General features: G+C 36.9%; 1 protein-coding gene across 4 annotated transcripts in view; it reads left to right on the top strand.

Moving 5' to 3' along the window:
* Macc1 (metastasis associated in colon cancer 1) overlaps nt 1–14,389 on the top strand; it is a 76,537-nt gene extending 62,148 nt beyond the window's left edge. For all 4 annotated transcript variants that reach the window (XM_006515861.3, XM_006515863.3, XM_006515862.2 and 1 more), the window contains one exon: nt 12,915–14,389. In XM_006515861.3, coding sequence (XP_006515924.1) covers nt 12,915–13,127 — 213 coding nt within the window. In that variant the 3' untranslated portion in view covers nt 13,128–14,389. The remainder of the gene's footprint in view (nt 1–12,914) is intronic.
* The last annotated feature ends 6,763 nt before the right edge of the window (nt 14,390–21,152 follow it).

Below are 21,152 nucleotides of genomic sequence, written 5' to 3' on the forward strand. Positions count from 1 at the left end.
GTCCTAAAGCTAACTGTGCAACAAAGACCTTTTGCTTCAAGACTGAGCATTCAACTCTGCACTTGGAATCCAAGATGGTGTGTTCAGGGCTGGAGGATTAGTCTACTCGCTTCCTCTTTCCTTTTTTATTTTCCTTTTTTCAAGAGACATTAATGTGGTGGGGGATTAACTTAGAAACTCATAAAATTAGTGTAGGGAAAGAAACCAGTTGATAGAACCACTGGAAGACCCTCCTTCTGGCCACAGAACCTGTGTGAGGGAAAAACCACAGTCTTCAGAAGTGAAAGAAAGGTATTACTTCACTGACTCTAATGACCTAGGGCTACAGCTTTCCCATCCCTCTGGCCTACTTCTCTTAGTAATCTCTATTTCTACCTCTGACTGTGCCCCTGGTACAGTTCTGTCCTCTGTAATACAGAACCTGGAAATATCAGCTGGTTTTCCCAGTACTCAGTTGAGCAATAATGGGATTGTGTCACTTCCAAAATTCACCTGATTTTTATCAAGCCTCAAGCTGATTGAAGAAGGGAGATACCGAATGTGCCTTTCACATGCATTTTAATGCTTTTGACCATTCAGTCTTCCTTTCTAAGTGAAGGAAAAGTCTTTCTTTGGAGAATTCTGAGAATATCACTTTTTTTTTTTAAAAAATAAAGAACAACTCAAATTATCTTCTAAGTTACTACAACTACTTTATTAATGAAAAACCATAATGTTTAGAACCAACCAAATGGATATAAGCAAAACACATTTTAAAAATTATTTTGTAGGTTTTTAAAAGGCTTGGTTTTATATTATGCATATGAGTGGATGTTTTGCCTGTATGTTTGTCTATGCACCAAATGCGTGTCTGGTGCCTGTGGAAGCCATATTTGGTATCAGATTCCCTGGAACTGACCTTTACAGATTATTGTCAATCTCCAGGTGGGTGCGGGGAATTGAACCTGTGTCCTCTGTAAGAGAAGTCAGTGATCTTAACTGCTGAGCTATCTCTTTAGCCCATGGGAAACATATTTTAAAGAAAAATGTTTCCTTCAGAAAATATGTTTATACTATACAAAGAGGTAAGAAAATGCTAACTTTTTTCTGTGAAAGTTAGTATCAACTAGTTAGTATTGCTTGCTGTTGGGACTCTTATCCTTCTACTGGGTTTCCTCATCTAGATTTAATATGAAGGGAGGTGCCTAATCTTATTGCAAACTGATTTGCTATATTTGGTTGATATTCCTGGGAGGCCTACCCTTTTCTGAAGGAAAATGAAAGAGAAGTAGAGGTAGTAGGGGAGTCAACAAGAAAAGGAGAGAGGGGAAACTGGGGTCAGGATGTAATATATGAAAAATTAATTAAATATATATAATAATTTATTTGTAGTTTTTCTGAGGATATTTCAAATTTTAATTTGAAATACTAGAAAAATAGCACAATTTAAAAAGTTTGACTTTACAGGAAGAAGATCAGAGGACTCCAAAGCTCACACAAACATAAGCCTGAGGTAGATCCTCAGCTAGCCTTCTGGATATTATTAACAAATGTGACATTGAATTCTCTGTAACTCTCTTCTATGGAATCTCTCTCTAACAATAAACACCAGGCTCCTCCTTTCCTATTCACTAAAAACCCTGAAGGTTCGTTTTACACTTTAAATTACCTCTGCCCACTTACCTCTTCTCTCTACAGGCACCAGCAGGCCTTAGGAGGAGTAGTTCCTTTGGCATGTCACACTGGGCCACTGTCTCCATGGAGACTCAGTAAAGCTAAGATTTTTAATCACCATCTGTTTTTCATCTCTGAAAATATTCACATGGAGAACAGTATAGCCAACCAGGTATAATTCTTTTTGCAGTCACTTTTTAGTTCAAGTTTAATTCCCTCTTGTATTTTCTAAAAGCAGTCTTTTTATATTTTCCCCTTCCTTTCTGACATCTGGAGTGCTCAAAATATTTTATCCTATATGTTGATTAGAAGTGAGAATTTAGAAACTGGTGTGATCTATTGTTAGTTTAAATATAAGGACCCTGGTTAGGTTTCTGTAGCCCTTTTTAAAAAGTCAAGCGTGGAGATGGAGATAGGCTAGAACCTCTGGGACAGCCCACTCAAACCAAGATGACAGGATTGGAGAGATGGCTCAGTGTGTTAAGAGTGACTACTGTACAAGTATGAGACTCTGAGCTCAGATCTCAGCACTCATATAAAAAGCCAAATATGGACAGGCAGCTTCATCTGCTTGTAATCATTGGTACTGGCATTCGGTCAGTCAAGCTGTGGGTTTAGTGAAAGACTGTCTCTTAAGGGAATAAGTAGAATAGTGTGTATGGGCATACAGCCTCTCCTTCTCAATGTTATAAACTATGGACAGACAGACAGCTGTCTGTCTATATGAAAAAATAATCTATAATTTTTATACGTGAATGAAGGTTTTATATAGACTTCACTCCTGTTTTGTATCTTTCCCATTTATCTTTTTCTTTAGTGTTTCATTCATCTACACGCTTAATATACTTTGTGAGTCAACCAGTTCCTATTTAGCATTGGCTCAGAAACTGCAAAGCACATAGACAGGAATAAAATAAAACCTTTTTTCATTTTAGGATAAAGTGCCAATTATTAAATAGAAAAAAATTAAAGGAAGCTTCACTATTGAGCTACATCTACATTGGGAAGTACATGATACCATAAAATGAAAATAACTGTCAGTCATATGAGAATCTTCTTCACGTATTTCATTAATCTCTGCAAACACCAAGACATTAAAATCATCTTTTTTATTACACACATGTACCCTGAGTATTAGTGCATTTATGTAACATTCAGTTGACACAGTGAGTGACAGAGCTAGGGTTTAAACCCTGTTTCTGTTACTCATGGTTCCATCCACTAATCTAGACAGAAGACGAACTTTTACAGAGTTGACTGATTAAGAAAAGCTCAAAGTGATCAGGAGACTTTGGGAGATGCCTCCAGATACCAAAGAACTAATAGCATTTTAGTTACTTAGAGAACCTGGACACCAGTGAGTAGTAGGCTCTAGGAGTGCACTAACAGGATGTCATATATGGAGAAGAGAGATGTGGTGTTTTCCTGCAGGGATTCCTAGGCAAGACTTCTGGTAAAGCTCCCTATCCTGAATTCCTGGTCCATTATTCTGTTCATTAGCCCCTGACTTTGGACAAGTTACTTGACTTTTCTAAGAATTTTTAAACTAAGCCATATAAAACTATCTTTACATGTGTTTAGATAGATGGTTGGATGATGTAACATATATAAAATATTTGTGATATTTGATGACAATTGTCATCAGGAAACACATAGTATCAATTGTTTTGTTGAAGAGAAAGAGTTGGATTTGACAAAGCTATGGCCTTGAGTGATTTTTTTCTGGAAAAAGGAATCAAATGGTGCCACTTTTAGTGACATGACTGAGAAAGAATGTAGGTAAGGAAAATGTCAGAGTGATTTCAGGGTCTTTGTGCTAAGAAGTTGGCAGGCTGTTAACATATGGGAAAAAATGAGAAAAAGTTTTAGCCGATCTGCTTTTCCTTATGGGCTTAACATTTAATTTTCCTTGGAAAATATTTCTGACAGAAGATACAAGGGATGTCCTTGGACCATTGGAACTCTCTGGTTTACAGATAACTCTGGGTTTATTTATTTTGGTACTCTGTTGTGTCCTTATTTCTCTAAGTCTGGAGCTGTTGCAGTCTTGCTATGTAAATCTTTGTTGTTTTGCAGTTAACACATATTTATTCTTTCTTAAAGGAAAAAATATTCTATGGAAAGTCACCTATCAGTAACAGCGTATATAGAATATTATCACGGAACTTCAGTGTTTGAATTAGAGAGTTAGGACAGTCATATATATATATATATATATATATATATATATTCCTATTAGGAAAAAGACAATAAGGAGTTCCCCTAATATATATATATATATGGAGATAGGGTGTCACATAGAGGTGTCACATAGAGGTGTCACTATACAGCTAAAAATGACTTTGAACTTATTTTTTTTTCCCCAGATTTCCACTGTAGACATGGGCCTTATACATGTTTATGTGGTAGGAGAGACTGAACTCAGAGATTGATAGCCAAGCATTCTATCAATTAAGCTACATTTCCCAGGCCTGATTTTAACTTTTCTTTATTAAGTCTGTTATTAGGGTGAGAGGGCTCTGTGGTTTCAGAAAATCAAACCCAGCTAAGTGTAAGACTCAACAGAAATGTTTTTAAAAACCACTTGGTAATAAAATTAATTTGTGGTGATCCTTTAGTGAAATGATGCTGGATTTATGATTTATAACTCAGGGACCTGGATTCTTGCCTGGATATGTGACTGTGATTCTGTTACTAAGCCTCAAACTCAGCAGTAATTACTTGTGATCAACTACCTAATGTATGTGAGAAATTTTTACATCTTTTGCTTTATGTGCTTAGTGATGCTTTTATGGCATCTTGTACAGTTTCTTTGACAGCAGGAAAAAGTAAAAACTTTACCCAGAGAAAAATTTATAGCTTATCAAAGATATTGGAGCTACACAGCCAAGAGGCTAACTTCCAACACAGCATGTGCACTTTTAAACCCTTGCCAACATATTTCCCAGAACTTGCTTTACTATTTATGTAGGAAAGAATGGATTAGAGAAATGTAAATTTTCCAAACTTTGACACGCAGATATGTCTTCAAGGGATGAAAGTTTCTATTAGGAAAAAGACAATAAGGAGTTCCCCTAACTAGGAATTTTGTGAGAATGGCTTACCCAGCAGGCTTCTATATCATAATAGACTAATTTGAGGAACTGACTTGCAAGGAATGCCTCCTCTGTCATTGTCTAGTTCATGATTAATCCAAGAAGTCCCAGAAGGATATTCTTTATTGAAAACATAGCTGGCTACCCCAAGATCAATATTTTTCTGCTTTCCGAGAGAATCTTTATTTTTCCTTTTCCGAGACAGGGTTTCTCTGTGTAGCCCTGGCTGTCCTGGAACTCACTCTGTAGACCAGGCTGACCTCGAACTTAGAAATCTGCCTGCCTCTGCCTCCCAAGTGCTGGGATTAAAGGCATGTACCACCACTGCCCGGCCAAGAGAATCTTAATCTTAGTTCAGATTTTAATCAAACAGTGTCTCTCTTGAAAAAAATAGGATATCCCAGAGGAGTTAGATTTATTTTTCTTTCAAAAACAACAGCCACTTCTTTTTAACAGTATTTACATATATACTAATCAGAGATGGTGTAAGGTCTACCTGGATTTTGGGAATAATGTGCTGAACACAGAACACATATAATAATCATTAGGAACGCAAACATGCCTCAATGCTCCTGCAACTAATGGTACTTAAAATGAAATGCTGCTCCTATAATTTTATGAGGTATGAGTAGGTGGATTATTAATCCTCTAGTGTGGCAAAATGCAATTATCCAAAGGTAATTAAAATCCATTACATTCTTTGTGTTATTTTTCTTTTACGAGCTAAAAAGACAGACTGGGATGCTCAGTTCTGAATTGCTCCTGTTCTTGGTGCATTTTGTCATCTGGTGCATTATCTAATGAGTTGCATTGGGTTCCTGGAATAAGTAACTTTATTGTTCTTGTCTCTATTTCTGTTTCATTACGACTAGCATCCCACATATTATAACATCATTGCTCCTTACTTATACTGTATCCACTAATACTGAGAAGATAAACCAAGAGAAAGACATTATTTCTCCCATACTGGGGCTTTGGAAAACGACTTAATTTAATAGACTAAATTTTTGGATGCTGCTCTGTGTATAAAGAAAAGGGAGTACATGGATGAAAAATGAAGAGTTTTAGAAAAGAAAAGAAAAAGAAAAAGAAAGAAAAGAAAAAGAAAGAAAAAGAAAAGGAAAATGGAGACTGTCGTGTCTCCATTAACCTCATGTTTCCTGCTCCAGGATGGACCTATACTGCCAGGAAATTAACATTAAGAATTCTAAAGGGCTGGGGAGATGGATCAGTGTGTAAAGACTTTTACCATAAGCCTAAGAACCCAAATTCTTAACTGAACCTCAGCTCCCATGCAAATTCCAGGTGGGCATGACATCTGTCTACAACCTTAGCAGTTACAAGGTAAAAATAAATAAATAAATAAAAGATTTGCTGGAGCAAGCTGATCATCTAAACTAGGTGTATGTATAAAATAACTGTGTCTTGAGATACAAGGTTGGATATTGTATATTGATCTCAACTTCTTCCTTCCACACATAAGTGCACATGTACTTGCATACCTACACACATATGGACACATATATACAAATGCACACCATATATACATGCACACAGAAAAGAAAATCTGAGAGCAGAAGAATAAGGAAAGCTATGTTCCTTAAGTGTTTGTGACAGAGATGAAAAAGTTGAGGGAATTTGCTCTGTGGCTAAGATTCACTCAACAAAACCAAACTCTGTCTTCCTTTTGATTTCCAGGGCACAAGAACAATGTCTGATATCTTATTTATTTATTTATTTATTTATTTATTTATTTTGCTTTTAACTTTTTTTGATTAGGTATTTTCTTCACATACATTTCCAATGCTAACCCAAAAGTCCCCCATACCCTCCCCCCACCACTCCCCTTCCCACCCACTCCCACTTCTTGGCCCTGGCGTTCCCCTGTACTGAGGCATATAAAGTTTGCAAGCCCAATGGGCCTCTCTTTCCAATGATGGCCGACTAGGCCATCTTCTGATATATATGCAGTTAGAGACACGAGCTCCAGGGGGGACTGGTTAGTTCATATTGTTGTTGCACCTATAGGGTTGCAGATCCCTTTAGCTCCTTGGGTACTTTCTCTAGCTCCTTCATTGAGGGCCCTGTGATCCATCCAATAGCTGACTGTGAGCATCCACTTCTGTGGTTGCTAGGCCCCGGCATAGCCTCACAAGAGACAGCTAAACTTAGAATACCCAAGATATAAGATACAATTTGCAAAACACATGAAACTCAAAAAGAATGAAGACCAAAGTATGGACACTTTGCCCCTTCTTAGAATTGAGAACAAAACACCCATGGAAGGAGTTACAGAAGCAAAGTTTGGAGCTGAGATGAAAGGATGGACCATCTAGAGACTGCCATACCTGGGGATCCATCCCAGAATCAGCCTCCAAACGCTGACACCATTGCATACACTAGCAAGATTTTGCTGAAATGTCTGATAGCTTACCTTAGTCATAACATTTAACTTGGAAAATTACTTTTAAAACTTAGATAACATATATGGCAAGAGAAACGAGAAGGTGATGTTTATCTACAACTCATCTTTGGTGTTTAACTTAGGTTGATATAAAACAAAAATTATTCATTCAACACATTTTATTTCTTCCATTTCCCGGGATGAAGATTTTATTTTCCCCGTAATTTCTCAGAAAATGTGAACCTTTTGCGAATTTCCTGGGGTTGTATTATATTTTAATATAGAATTTCACACAATTGATACATGTAAGTCATCTATATTTTTGACTTTATATTTCTTCATTTTATGGAGGCAAGTATAAATAAAATATAAATTCTGAAAATTAAATGTGGACATTTAACATCAATATCAAAGAATTTTAATCCAAGTCTCATATATCTTCTCCATAAGAAAAATTGATTAGACCATTCTGAGGAATGGTGGCTTTGTGAAAGAAAAGCTTAATATAGAAAAGTTATACACTCCTGATATTTGTTTACTAAGGAATGACATATTTCGTAAACTCTAGTAGTTCTTTCACTGTATGCAGTTTACAACTATTGGCAGAACTGTGTGCTTTCTCAATGTCACTATTACTTGTCCCTTTAATTATTGTAGTGGTTTAGATGGGACATTCTCACATAGGCTCATGCATTCATTCACTTTGGTCCCCAGTTGCTGGTGCTGGGGGAGGGGGAGGCGTGTTATAGAACTTTTAGGACCTGGAGCCTTTCTGAAGGAAGTTCATCACCTGGGGAAGGCTTTGCTTTCTCTGCTTTCCATGTGAGGTTGAGCTGTGTTCTCTTAGCTTCTTGCCTGCTGTTAGACCTCCACAACTATTATGGACATCTTGGCCCTCTGGAACCTTAACTAAAATAAACTATTTTTTTCTTAAATTGTTTTTTGGCATGAATTTTATCATACCAACAGAAAAGTAACTAATACAATTACTGACCTTCTTATCAAAATGATTCAAGCACCCTTTTATTTTTATGTTTCTGGCTAATGAAAACTTATCTTTTTTCTTGGATTTTTTAAATATGATATCTCTTCAGTCCTTGATAATCTTAAATTATCTGGAAAAGGTAGGACTTAAACCACAAATTGTTTTTCTTTATAGAATGCTTATTTTTAATTGTTTTCTTTTAAATAATTCACCTATTTCCTGCTGACTGTTCCTCTAGTTATATTACTCTTCTCCCCATACTCAAATTCCATATGTGATCCATTTGTTTGGTGGTTTCTGTTTCTTTGTACTTCTTTATAGCCAAAGCATATTCCTCTTTATGTACTTCACACTGGCATTTCTAGGGTTACCGCAGATGAGCAGATTGTCCACATCTTTGCTTGCCTGTGTTATGTTTCATTATACCACTTGGTGTTATAACATGTGAAGGAGGAGACAGAAAAGTTTGCCGTCTGTGTCATGGAGGTGAAGTTTAACAGCCAGCTTTGCAAGAGGGAAAACCCTCAATCACTGCTTTGGCTAACTTACACACACACACACACACACACACACACACACACACACACACACAGAGCCAGCTATGTGGGGATGTGGAATTGACTCCAGACAAGTCACTAGATATCCTTTGAGTCAGCTGTGAACCACTGTTTTTGAAACATTATTACTGTTCTACACTCTGACTCTAGTCTCTAGCCTTTGTTTCTTTATCTCACTAGTGTCTACTATAGTTTACTTTAAAGTATACATTTCCACATACCCACTTCTCTTTTTTGACATTTTCTTCTACTCATATATTTTTCTTGATCACTGTGATATGGATGATGTCCAGTCATTGACTTCTTTCAGGTCATCTGACCATTCTAAGTTCTTATCAGATAGCCCCTGTCTGTCTCACATATAGAATGTCTCACACTCCATAGGGATAAAAGGAGCTTCTGTATCTTGCCCCTATTAAAATTTTACCTATTTTCCTCAATATATACTAAAAAGTATTAAATGTAACTATAGTATGGGTGCCTTAGTGAAGAAACAAGCCTTGGAATTATTGAACATACTTTATAGCTTTAAAAATCCAAAGCTCAAACTGAACTATCAAATAAGCAATGGAATTTGGATGTGAGCATAAGATTCTGGCAGCAAAGCTCACTTTCCTTTACAGCTTATCATTCCTTGTCTAATGGCAAGGTCGTGCCTTATGGCAGGAGAGTTGGTTCATCAGATAAAAGTGTTGGCTGTTCTTGCAGAGTACTGTATTTGTTTCCCAGAACCCACATTGTGGCTCCAAACCATTTGTAACTCCAGTTTCAGAAGACTCAAAGCCCTTTTATGTCCTCTAAGGGTGCCAGTCACACACATAGTCCATATACATAAATACAGGGAGAACTCCCGTAAACATAAAATAAAACCTTTTGCAAAGTAAGACATGTCTTTCTCACGTTGATTGTTGCAAGTCAGTTGATAGACAGCTTTTCTATTTATTAATTACCAAGTCATGACTGTTCACCTATTTTGTGCTAATATTTGTCCAACTGTCTACCTTGTTCCTATCAGTAAGCTTCTAAAAAGTAAGAAAAATGTAAGAAATATGCTTATTCTTCATCTTATGCTTTGCTATAACAAAAATTCTTGAAGGGATATATACTTGCGGAGTCTTGACTTATCAAGTAAAACAATTGGTGGGCAAAGATGTATTTACCATCTTTACACTGTGTATGATAGTATTTTTCTACCATGCGGGTTCAAAGTCACTAGTGATTTAGTGTATGGAAAATCACATTTTATACCAAAGACATATGCAGGCTTAGTTTCCTGCATGAAAAAATTCATATTTTAGTTAAAATCAAGGTTATCTATGTCCTGTTTTTTCCATTCTAAGATTCTTATAACCATTTCTGTCTGAGTATGATTTAGACTTCAGGGTCTCTCAGATGAGTTTAAGGCAATATCCTCCCGTACATTTCTGATTAATTTCGGTATTCCTGGGTGCTTTATTTGTACTTTCAAAAGACTTACAGAGTAAGTACAGAGATCAGACCTCAATAATCAATCCATGTTTCTCTGAATTTCTAGGCCTGGATGCCCTATTCTGTGCTCTGTGCAAACTAGCTAATGTGAGGGGGTTATGTAGTACTCTGTACAAATGTATGGAGAGATGTAGGTTCTAATTTATGTTATATCTAATTTATGTGTCAATTCATATGTACCTCAAGGCTTCTTTGTATATACTAATATATTGTTGTGGACAAAGACAAAGTAGGCAAGGCTTGCCTGCTTCAGAAAGTCAGTGGGGTTGTATAATGACCCATGAGTATAAAGGCACTTGTTTGTGCATCATAGTAAATAATGTCAAAACTACTCACTGGAAATTCCCAACAGATACCTGCTTTCTGTAGTGTTCTATGCTATTCTGTGCCATCACCTATTACTCAGCGCTGCCAGCTACTGCCTGTTGTAAATATTTCCAAATACATTTCTTTAACTCAGCCACAAAGGGACTTAGAACAGTCTGAGAGGCCATTAAATATGAATAAACAATACATGAAAAATTGAAAAGTATTATCCCAGCTAATTCAGTATTAGTGAATGAGTGAATTCAATGTAGAATATAAATTCAGAGCATGTATAGACAAGATATGTCCACAGAGATTAGTCACCTGCTTAGTACATCTCTCATCTAAGCAGTGACAGTTAAGATAGAGCCTGACAGAAGCTTCTATTAATATGGCTTAATTTGTCTTTCTTTTTCTTTTTTTCTTTCTTTCTTTTTTTTTTTTTTTGTTGTTTTGTTTTGTTTTTTGAGACAGGGTTTCTCTGAATAGCTCTGGCTGTTCTGGAACTCACTCTGTAGACCAGGCTGGCCTTGAACTCAGAAATCTGCCTGCCTCTGTCTCTCAAATGCTGGGATTAAAGGCATGCACCACCACTGCCCAGCTAATGAACTAATACTAGTAAGAGTAGTGCACATAGTTTGTGTTCAACAAAAAACTTTAAGAAAAGGGGATACTGCATTGGTCTTATTTAAGTGGCAGAAAATACAAATTCCCATAAGCAGGATTAGTAAGGGTAAACTTTTATGCAAAACTCTATGGTAGTGGTTTTCAATCTTTCTAATGCTGCAGCCCTTTAATACAGTTCCTCATGTTGTGGTGATAGCAAAGCATAAAATTATTTTATCATTACTTCATAACTGTAGTTTTGTTTCTGCTAAGACTCATAATGTAAATCAGTGTTTTGGGTGATCTTTGGGGGTAGTGACCCACACATAGAAAACCACTACTCCAAGGTGACTTCTGTTTCTTTATATTATACCTTACTATGACATGACTTTGGTAATTACACTTCCTTCTCTATTTTTCAGAATTAACGTTTGCAAGAGAGGTGAGGGGATGGGTGTTCAAGTCTTCACAGAAATATCAATTTAAAAAAATAACATCATATTAACCCTTTGAGCCTTTTTTATGTGGACTGGAACAAAGCATAATGGTATTTTGTAGAGATTTATTCTTTCCATTCCAATTATAGATTGTATGGGTGATAGTGAAGGCAAGTGAAAAATTGTATCCAATTACATGGAATATTGATGTTAGTGGAGGTAACATTTTAAGAAAGCAATCCTATGCAATATTTAACTCAAAGTTGGCACTTTAACATTTTACAAGTGGTAGAATTACAAATAAGCCAATTTGATGATGCAAATAAGTAGTGAGTACCAATGTTTACATTCCAAATGTTCTAATTATATGTGTATGGCTTGTTATTTTCTTAAAATAAATCCATGTTAACCTCTGTATATGTCTGTATTCTCCCATTTGTCTTATTTGGTTTGCCTTTGTCTTCATTCCCTCTGAGCCTGTTGCCTTGGTAACCATCACTATGTGCTTGTATGTGAAGCTTTCCTTTGACGTGCATTTATTTCTATGGAAACAGTGATGTCATTGGTGTGGGCAGGTGCTCAGGGGAAGCAAAGTAAAGAAACATAGAATGTTGGTCTTTCTTTGGATCATAAATGTACCATGAAAGTAAGTTTTCAAGGTTATGAACTATAATTTTGTTTTTATTTTAATTTGATCATCAAGCTACAGTTTTGTCTATGTATAGATTTGCTGAAATAGAATGAATTAAAAGTGCAAAGCATATTTGATAGCACATTGTCATGATATGTAATACCATTAAACACAATACAATTAAATATATGTAACAAACCTTAACCTTAAAAGTCAGAGCATTAAAAATTTATTCAATTGTATTCATTATTATTAAAAAATATGGTGTTGATAGGATGGTTTGGTAGGTAAAGGTTTGTCATGAAGCTGACAACTGAGTTTGATCCCCTTTTCTCACATGGTAGAAGAGAACTGGCTCCAGCAAATTATCCTCTGACTTGCACATGCATTTGTGGCATGCATTCACCACCACGACCACACAAACACACTGAACATATACATAATAAAATTTTCATGCAAGGAATTTTATATTAACATGTACAGTAGTTAGTACATAAAAAAAAAGATTTGACACAGTCATTATATTAAAAAAACAACCTAGTTTAAGAAACATAGGGATATATAAAATGGTTATATTTTTTACATCCAAGGTTCACATAATAGGCATTCCATTTTATTTTAAGTATTAAGAAATTCTCTGTCTCTGTCTTTCTGTTTCTGTCTCCCTCTCCCTCTCTGTCTGTCTGTCTCTCTGTCTCTCTTTCTTGCTACTTGTCTGTTATTCACTTAATTATATTTTCTTTTCTTTATAGATGATGTGGAAACCTGCCTATGATTTTCTCTATGCATGGAGTTTTCACTATGGAAATAGCTACAGAGATGTGTTACAAGATCTTCAATCAGCTTTGGACAGAATGAAAAACCCTGTCACTAAACGGTGGAGAGATTTAACTGGAACTTTAATACTTATAAATTCTTTAGAGATTCTGAGAGTGACTGCTTTCTCTACTTCTCAGGAAATATAGAATGAAACAAATTTAGGGAACAAAGAGAATGGTAAGGGGGAAAGGGGTGTGTGTGAGAGGGGGGAGGGAGAAGGAGAGGGAGAGAGAAATAAAGGAGGATGAACTCAAAGATGTCTTACATTTGGAAAATTAAGTGCAGAAATCAAAGGTAGAAGACTACCCATGAGGCTAGTGTAAAGTCAGTTTAATGCCTTAAAAAAATCGGTTTTTAATTTTTGCAAAACCATACCACATAGCAGAGCAGTAAAGAGGACAAATAATAAAAATGCATACTGAGAAACAAAACATGTTCCTCTCTTAAGTAATTTCCAGAAGGAAAATATAACACCATCAGAAAAAATGTCTTCAAACATGCACTAAGAATTTTTTCAGCTACCTTCTGCATCTTGAGACTATATCTAATTGGAAGTTTTCTCCCATGATCAGAATGCAAAATAATCCTTTAGCCATCAGGCTATTTAATACTATTATTACAAACAATTACTATCACCAAAACACTCAGTCCTAAGATACTGACATATTTGTGTATATGCTCACATGAAGACATGCTCTGTGTGTATGTGTGAACATATCTCAAAGTACATTACAAAACTTGCGGAAAACAAGGCTAATGTGAGACCATGAATCAGTATATATAAATGTTAATGACTGGCAGAGTTGACAAAAAAATGGTCTCTGTTCAATCATTGCATGGCTGCCAATGTCTTTGTATTTGAGCCTTCCTTTACTTATTGTAGTTCTCTTAAAGGATAGTGAATCTAGTGATAGGCATACAGTTACTTGATATAAGATATTATGAGGAAGAATGCATGATTTCTGGATTCAGTGCTATTAATAATAAGGATGGGCAATAAAAAGATAACACTGTTATATGTAAAAATGGCATCTACAATGACAGCTGCTATGGAGAAGCTGTGAGGCTGGAGTAGAGGATATCATATGAATGGGGAAGAGAGTGGATTCAACAGAATTCTGAGAAGCAAAGCCTGTAGAGGCTTACGTATTGATGTTGGCAGGGTAGGAGGGATGGGAGCTAGAAATAATTGGATCCTTCAGATAGTGGACAGACACCTCAGGGTTGAAGGGAATAGAGGGACAGGGGTAAGACAAAGGTATAAAGGTAAAAGGACAAGACTGGAGTTAATTGGAAAGGAGGCTACAGTCAGGTCACTAAAACCTTTAGCACTTAGGAAGGAAAGATACACCTCAAAGGTAACTTGGATACGGTGAATAAAGTATTGTTTGTGAATTTCTGAATAAAACATGTCTCTTTTTTTGTAAAAACCAAGAGCATAATCATTTTAGAGCTTTTAATACTCACACTGCAAGGTATTTGGTATGCTGGGAAAGTGGACTAGTGTTTAGAACAATCTTAACAACATTCACTATATATTTGATGATGATAGAGTCTGACCAAAGGCTTATAGTTCAAGGACAGAATTTATTTTAGTTGAAAATAAATTCAGAGAGGAAAGAAAAAATCAGCCAACTTGTTAGCCTAGGGCACAGTGACTTGAAATAGCGACTTTGCTTCCTTTAGAACATTGTTGGAATCTTATTAATGTGTTAGCAAACTTGAGAATTTTAGGAAGGGATAGCAAGGATTTAGCATCTGGGTTTTTTCCAGGCTGCAACATCTAAGAATGAGTAGAGCTTGTTAGCTGATCAGTGTAGTAAGATCAAACAAACCAACCAACAAACAAAAAACCTACCACCAACAAAACAGTTTAGATTTGTACCTCATGACACCTAAAGACTGTGGTTGGGAATTTTAAGCAGTTTTAAAAAATAAAAACCATTTCTGTAATTCAAGGTTTAAATATCAACACATAGATAAAACTCATAATCTCCCCTCCTGGCCCCTCACATGGGTTTGAGAGGGTGGTATGATCAGAATGCAAAGTGAATACATAAATATATGGGGAAAAGAAAATCCTCATGGTCTCTTATTTTATTTTTTCAGGGGAATTTTAAAAAACATGTTCAGTCTGTCCTTTCAAATTTGTTTTGATATATTTTTATAAATTATGCCTCCTTTTCTGTATTTTATATTATTTTTGCTGTGGTGCATTTTCTTAATCAGAATAGATTGATTCAGTAATCACAAGCTGACTTTCCTATTTGGCAGGAAGTCAATGGAATTAATAAGGCACTTACAGTCTCTCTTTGACATCATTAAAGCATCAAAAACCATTAATCTAAAACGTCACCAAGCATTACAAAAATGGAAAGAGATTAGATGGTCCTTTTAGTTCCTCAGTCTTTTCATTTAATGATGCACAAATTAGTTCAGTCCCTAGCTTGAAATGTTGCAATTATTCATTAAAATTCTCAAATTCTTGGCTTCTTTATTCAGGGGGCTTCACATGAGCCCATCAGAGAATTCCTTCAAGTGTACCCCTAACTGTTTATACCAATCACAGGCACAGCACACTTTTATGTCATACAGATAACACTGCATAAGTTGTGAACTTGTACATAGGTAAGTTTGCAGAATAATCAATCAATGGATACCATTCAACTGAAAAAAGGGACCGATGGTAAACATCTTTAAATATGTGACATGAGTTTCCAAATTTGAATTTTTAGTCCATATTACTGTACATAAAATATTTTGTGAGTTTTTGATGTCTAAGGAATATTTGAGGTAATATAAAAGTCAAAACTTAAGTAAGTGTAGGTTTTTGAAATTAAAATGGATTTTCTACTGTTTATACAAACACGATTAGATCCTCTTTCTATATGAATCATGTACCCATGTGGTGCTGTATAGAACATTGGAAAGGGATGTATAGTCATAAGACAAAGACTACACATCACTATCATGCTGAGTAGGAAAAATACATAAACAGTGTCCAGAATAAAATAGCACCTAAGTGTGGTTTCTTGCATGCATACTTAACTGGTTTACAGACTATAAAATGACTACTTATACACAAAACCTTGAGTTTGCACAGATTTAGCATCTTATACACATCTGATATCTAACGTGTGTTAAGATCAGTTTCATTCCCTGGATATTGCTGCAGAACACACATACACAATACATTTATATTGATTTTATATATAAATATAAATTTTACATTTAATAAGTAGTTTTTCAATTTTTAATAATAGTATAAGTTTATAGAATGGGGAGTTGGGTGAAAAGATCAGAACTGAATAATAATTAGTAAAATCAAAGAGAAAAATTTTTTGGCATGGAAAGCTTCCTCTTCAAGTTGACAGTCCAGAAGTAGAGTGTTGTGGCTTCTAATCTTTGCCTACTAATCTAAACAAGCCTTTAGAGCAGTCACTCAGCCTTCCGGAATTCAGTTTCTCAGTAGTAAAAAACCTAAAACCAAGTGACTGTGAAAGCTTTCCTTTCAGTTAAGTGTTTTAAAGTATATAATAGGCTGTGCACATTGTGGTTTTATTTATTTTGTTAAGAGGGAGAATGTGAAAGACAATAATTTGGATACAAAACATCCATATCAAAATGATAACCAGTAAGGATAATGGATAGTACATATATAACATACTGTATTGGACATTATATCACTGAAGTAAATAATTAAAATGGAAACCCTGAGAAAGGAAAATTATATTTTGGCTCATAGTTCATACATTTTAGTTCACCATTCCATGGCTTTGTGTTATTATGCCTGTGTTGAGGCAGAGCATTATGGTGAATGAATGAGGAAAGCCCTTCAGTAAATGATAAATAGGAAGGGGGAGAGAGAGAGAGAGAGAGAGGGAGAGGGAGAGGGAGAGGGAGAGGGAGAGGGAGAGGGAGAGAGAGAGAGAGAGAGACAGAGAGAGACAGAGAGAGACAGAGAGAGAGAGACAGAGAGAGAGAGAGAGACAGAGAGAGAGAGAGAGAGAGAGAGAGAGAGAGAGAGAGAGAGAGAGAGAGAGAGAGGAGAAGCAGAGGCTAGGGGCCAGGTATAACCTTCAAAAGTACACTGCCAGTATCTCCTTCTTCCATGCGCCACATTCCTGGTATTAATCCCCAGAACCACAAAAATGAATTTCTCATAGTTATTTATTTGTATAGTCCACCGTGTCTTTTTTTTTTTAGCTGAATATTCTACAGTCTCTTATTCTCTGCACCTTGACTGAGTTTAGGTTTCTGTGTAAATTGTCATTTAATTTTAAAAGAAACTACTCTTGTGAGGTTTGAGAGATATACTGACCTATGGGAATAATAATCACTCAGTAGAAATCACTTTAATACTTTATTTAATACTTTATTTATGTGTTTGTTTAGCACAATAATAATAAAAGTTTTACTCCAAAGGACTTGTCTATCCACAGGTTCTTGGCCCAACAGTGGTCTGCATATGGATATCCAGTTATGAAATGGGACTTAAATACAACCAGAAAGTGATTGTATACTTCCATGATGCCTATGCCACTATTATACTAGTTTGACATGGATTTGCAGGGCTAATATCTGGTTAAGACTCATGATTAATTTTCTCTTCTGGTAGTGTGCATGGGTGCCTATCAGCATTATGATAGCTACCTAGTAGGGATGAAACCTCCAGGTCAGTATGAGTCTTGAAATCTATGACTCTTACAGCAGTATGTGGTGTCTTCAGTAATAGGGTCTTACCTCAAGCTCTGGAGAGTAACCTAGAACATTGGCAAAATAGCCTGTAACATTTGTGGTCTATGGTACCTCACTGGCTCTGGTGGTCTGAATAGATTTGGCCCCATAGACTCATGTGTTTGGATGCTTGGTCCACAGGGAATAGAACTATTAGGAGGTGTGGCCTTCTTGGAGGAAATGCATCACTGTGGGGCTGAGCCTTGAGGTTTCTTATGCTCAAGCTCCACCTAGTGTTGAATTTAGTCAGTCCTTCTGCTGCCTCTCACTTTCACAGCTTCACTCAGTGGCCTTTGAAGCCTCCATGGAGGGACTCTGCCACACATGTGTTCCTTGCAGCTTTCCCTAACCCTGGAGGAAGATTTCACAGCACCTTTACACCTGTCTTGATAAAGCCAGAAACCTGTGGCTAAAACTTCCAAATTATGCTACCTGCTGACCCCCTGCATGACTTACATTTGCATGAGCTTTGACTTATTCATGGTTTCCTTTCTTGCCCTGTGGATACCACTCTCTTTATTCCATTGAGCATCTAGCTTTTCTTTAAGCATCCATTTTCCTTGAGCACAGAACATGGCTCCCATGTTACACTCACTGGTTATCCTTTTCTCTGAAAGCTGTACAATTTGCACTTGTTTTCACCCTACTGCTCTTTTTCAATGTAGATCTGCATATGAGTGATCACTAACAACTGTATGACACAGTCAATACTAGGCTATTTTGAAATCTCCTCTGACAATGATATTAGTACAAAACTCAAGGGCAGAAAGCACCCATATTCTTTGACAAAATATCATAAAACTGGTCTCTAATATTTTTCCCTCTCTGAAACGACTTGAGCTGGGCCCCCATAGTTACATTGCTCTCAATATCACTGTCTTCCATGTTTTTATTAATGTCCATTAAGCTCTGCTTACAGCATTTAACCAGTTTTCTAGTAAAAAAATCCCAAAGACTTTCATATTTCTCCAAACAACAGCATGGTTCAGCCAGTCACAACAATATTCTAGTCTCTGGTACCAACTTCTGTCTTAGTTACTGTGCTAATGCTGTAAAGAGACACTATGACCAAAGCAGCTTATAAAAGAAAACATTTAATTGGGGTGCTTGCTTAAAGTTTTAGAGTGTTAGTCTGATTCTCATGGTGAGAAGTGTGGGGGCTGGCAGGCAGGCATAGCACCAAAGCAATAGCTACCTAGCTAAGAGCTCACATTCTCATCTTTCTTGTGTTAGGAGACAGTTGCTTGAAACCTGCCATCTCAAAAATGACCTCTACCTTGCCGACAGGGTCAAAACTGAGGTCTTGTCTCCAGGCCCAAGAAACAATGTCTATCCTGTTTCTCCAAGTGTTTCATGTCTGTCTGTTAACCAGTAAAGAATATAAAGAGGGAAGTTGGTGTTATCTAAATTAGGGCATACAAGTGACTATATGTGGTTTACCCCCTCCTTTGTTCCCTTATCATTTTGAATTCTGGACCAGAAATCCAGCAGGGGCCTAACTGTAGAAGTTGAGTCAAGGATCCTAAAATCTGAAACCTGGATAAAGCACAGTTGCCAATGCTTACTTCCTTACTTAAATCTTTGTGTTTAAATATGATTGAACAATACTACAGCCTACACTGATCCTCCTCACTTTGTAGTCCCATCCTTTAAAGAATGCTGTGCAATCTCCCTTCTGGGATGCTGTTCAGATCCCAAAATGACCACCTTCTTGCCCATGGAGAAAATAAAGCTTTCATTTTAAGCTTCTATCTTAGAAGTGAATTTTCTCAGCTTCTTCCCAAACCAAGGAATACAAAGAAAACAAAGATAGAGCAAGAATTGATGTCCCCCACCCATCTCTGCCACTGACTTGTCAATGAAAGCTGTAAGCTATCAGCTACTGCTCTTGTACCATGCTAGAGCATGCCTATCTGCTTCCATGTTTCTTACCATAATGGTCATGGACTAGCTCTCTAAAATTGTAAGTCCTAAATCTAATGATTTCTCTTATAAGCTGTCTTGTTCATGGTTATCTCTTCATAGCAATAGATAAGTAACTAAGATGTAGGGTATCATGTCTTATATTGAGGTCATTAATCAATTTGGAGTTGAATTTTGGGAAGAGTAAGAGATAAAGACCTAGTTCATTCTTCTAAAGATGCTGTCTTTTCTATAATATACATTGTTAGCCTATTAGTCATCATGGAAATGCAAATCAAAATGACCCTGAGATTCCACCTCACAACAGTCGGAATGGCTAAGATCGAAAACTCAGGTGACAGCAAATGCTGCCAAAGATGTGGAGAAAGAGGAACACTCTTCCATTGTTGGTGGGATTGCAAGCTTGTACAACCACTCTGGAAATCAGTCTGGCAGTGTGGAGAGCCGTGCCACGAGCAATCGCCATTATAAGATGGCGCTGGCTTCCGCTGTGCCTAACTAGTAAACAAGCCTTGTGCGCAAGTGCGAGAGTGAACTCACGCCTAGTCACTGCCCATCTCGGGGCGTAGTAATGAGGTGATGGGCAAGCAACAAATCAGGAGCTGACACGCCACATCAGGTGCTGAAACGCTACGCTGAGGGCTATATAAGCAGCACCATTTTCTGGGGTCTGGGTCTTCCCTCCTTAAGAAGCAATAAAGCTTACCGCAGAAGAATCCGGTTGTCCGAGTGTGTTCTTGCTGGCGAGAACGATAGCTCGGGACATGGCAGATCCTCAGAAAATTGGACATAGTGCTACTTGAGGACCCAGCAATGCCACTCCTGAGCATATACCCAGAATATGCTCCAACAAATAATAAGGACACATGTTCCACTATGTTCATAGCAACCATATTTATAGTAGCCAGAAGCTGGAAACTACTCAGATGTCCCTCAAAAGGAAATGGAAACAGAAAATGTGGTATATTTACACAATGGAATACTACTAAGTTATTAAAAACAAAGACTTCATGAAATTCACAGGCAAATGGATGAAACTTGAGAATATCATCCTGAGTGAGGTGACTCAATCACAAAGGAGCAAACATGCTATGTACTCACTGATAAGTGGGTATTAGCACAAAAGTTGGGAATATCCATGATTTAATTCAGACTATATGAAGCCTAAGAAGAAGGAAGACCACAATGTGGATACTTCAGTGCTTTTTAGAAGGGTGAGCAAAATACTCATAGGAGAAATTATGGAGAGAAAGCGTGGAGCAGAGGCTGAAGGAAAGTTCATTAGAGACTGCCCCACCTGGGGATCCATTGCACATACAGCCATCAAACCCAGATGTCATGGTAGATGCCAGGAACTGCTTGCTGTTGGAAGCCTGATATGACTGACTCCTGAGAAGCTCTGCCAGAGCCTGACAAATACAGAAGTGGAAGCTTGCAGCCAACTATTTGACTGAGTTTGAGGGTCCTGATGGAGGAGTTGGAAAATAGACTGAAGGAGCTGAGGGGGTTTG

Source organism: Mus musculus, chromosome 12, assembly GCF_000001635.26.
Source record: "Mus musculus strain C57BL/6J chromosome 12, GRCm38.p6 C57BL/6J".
Classification (NCBI taxonomy): domain Eukaryota; kingdom Metazoa; phylum Chordata; class Mammalia; order Rodentia; family Muridae; genus Mus; species Mus musculus.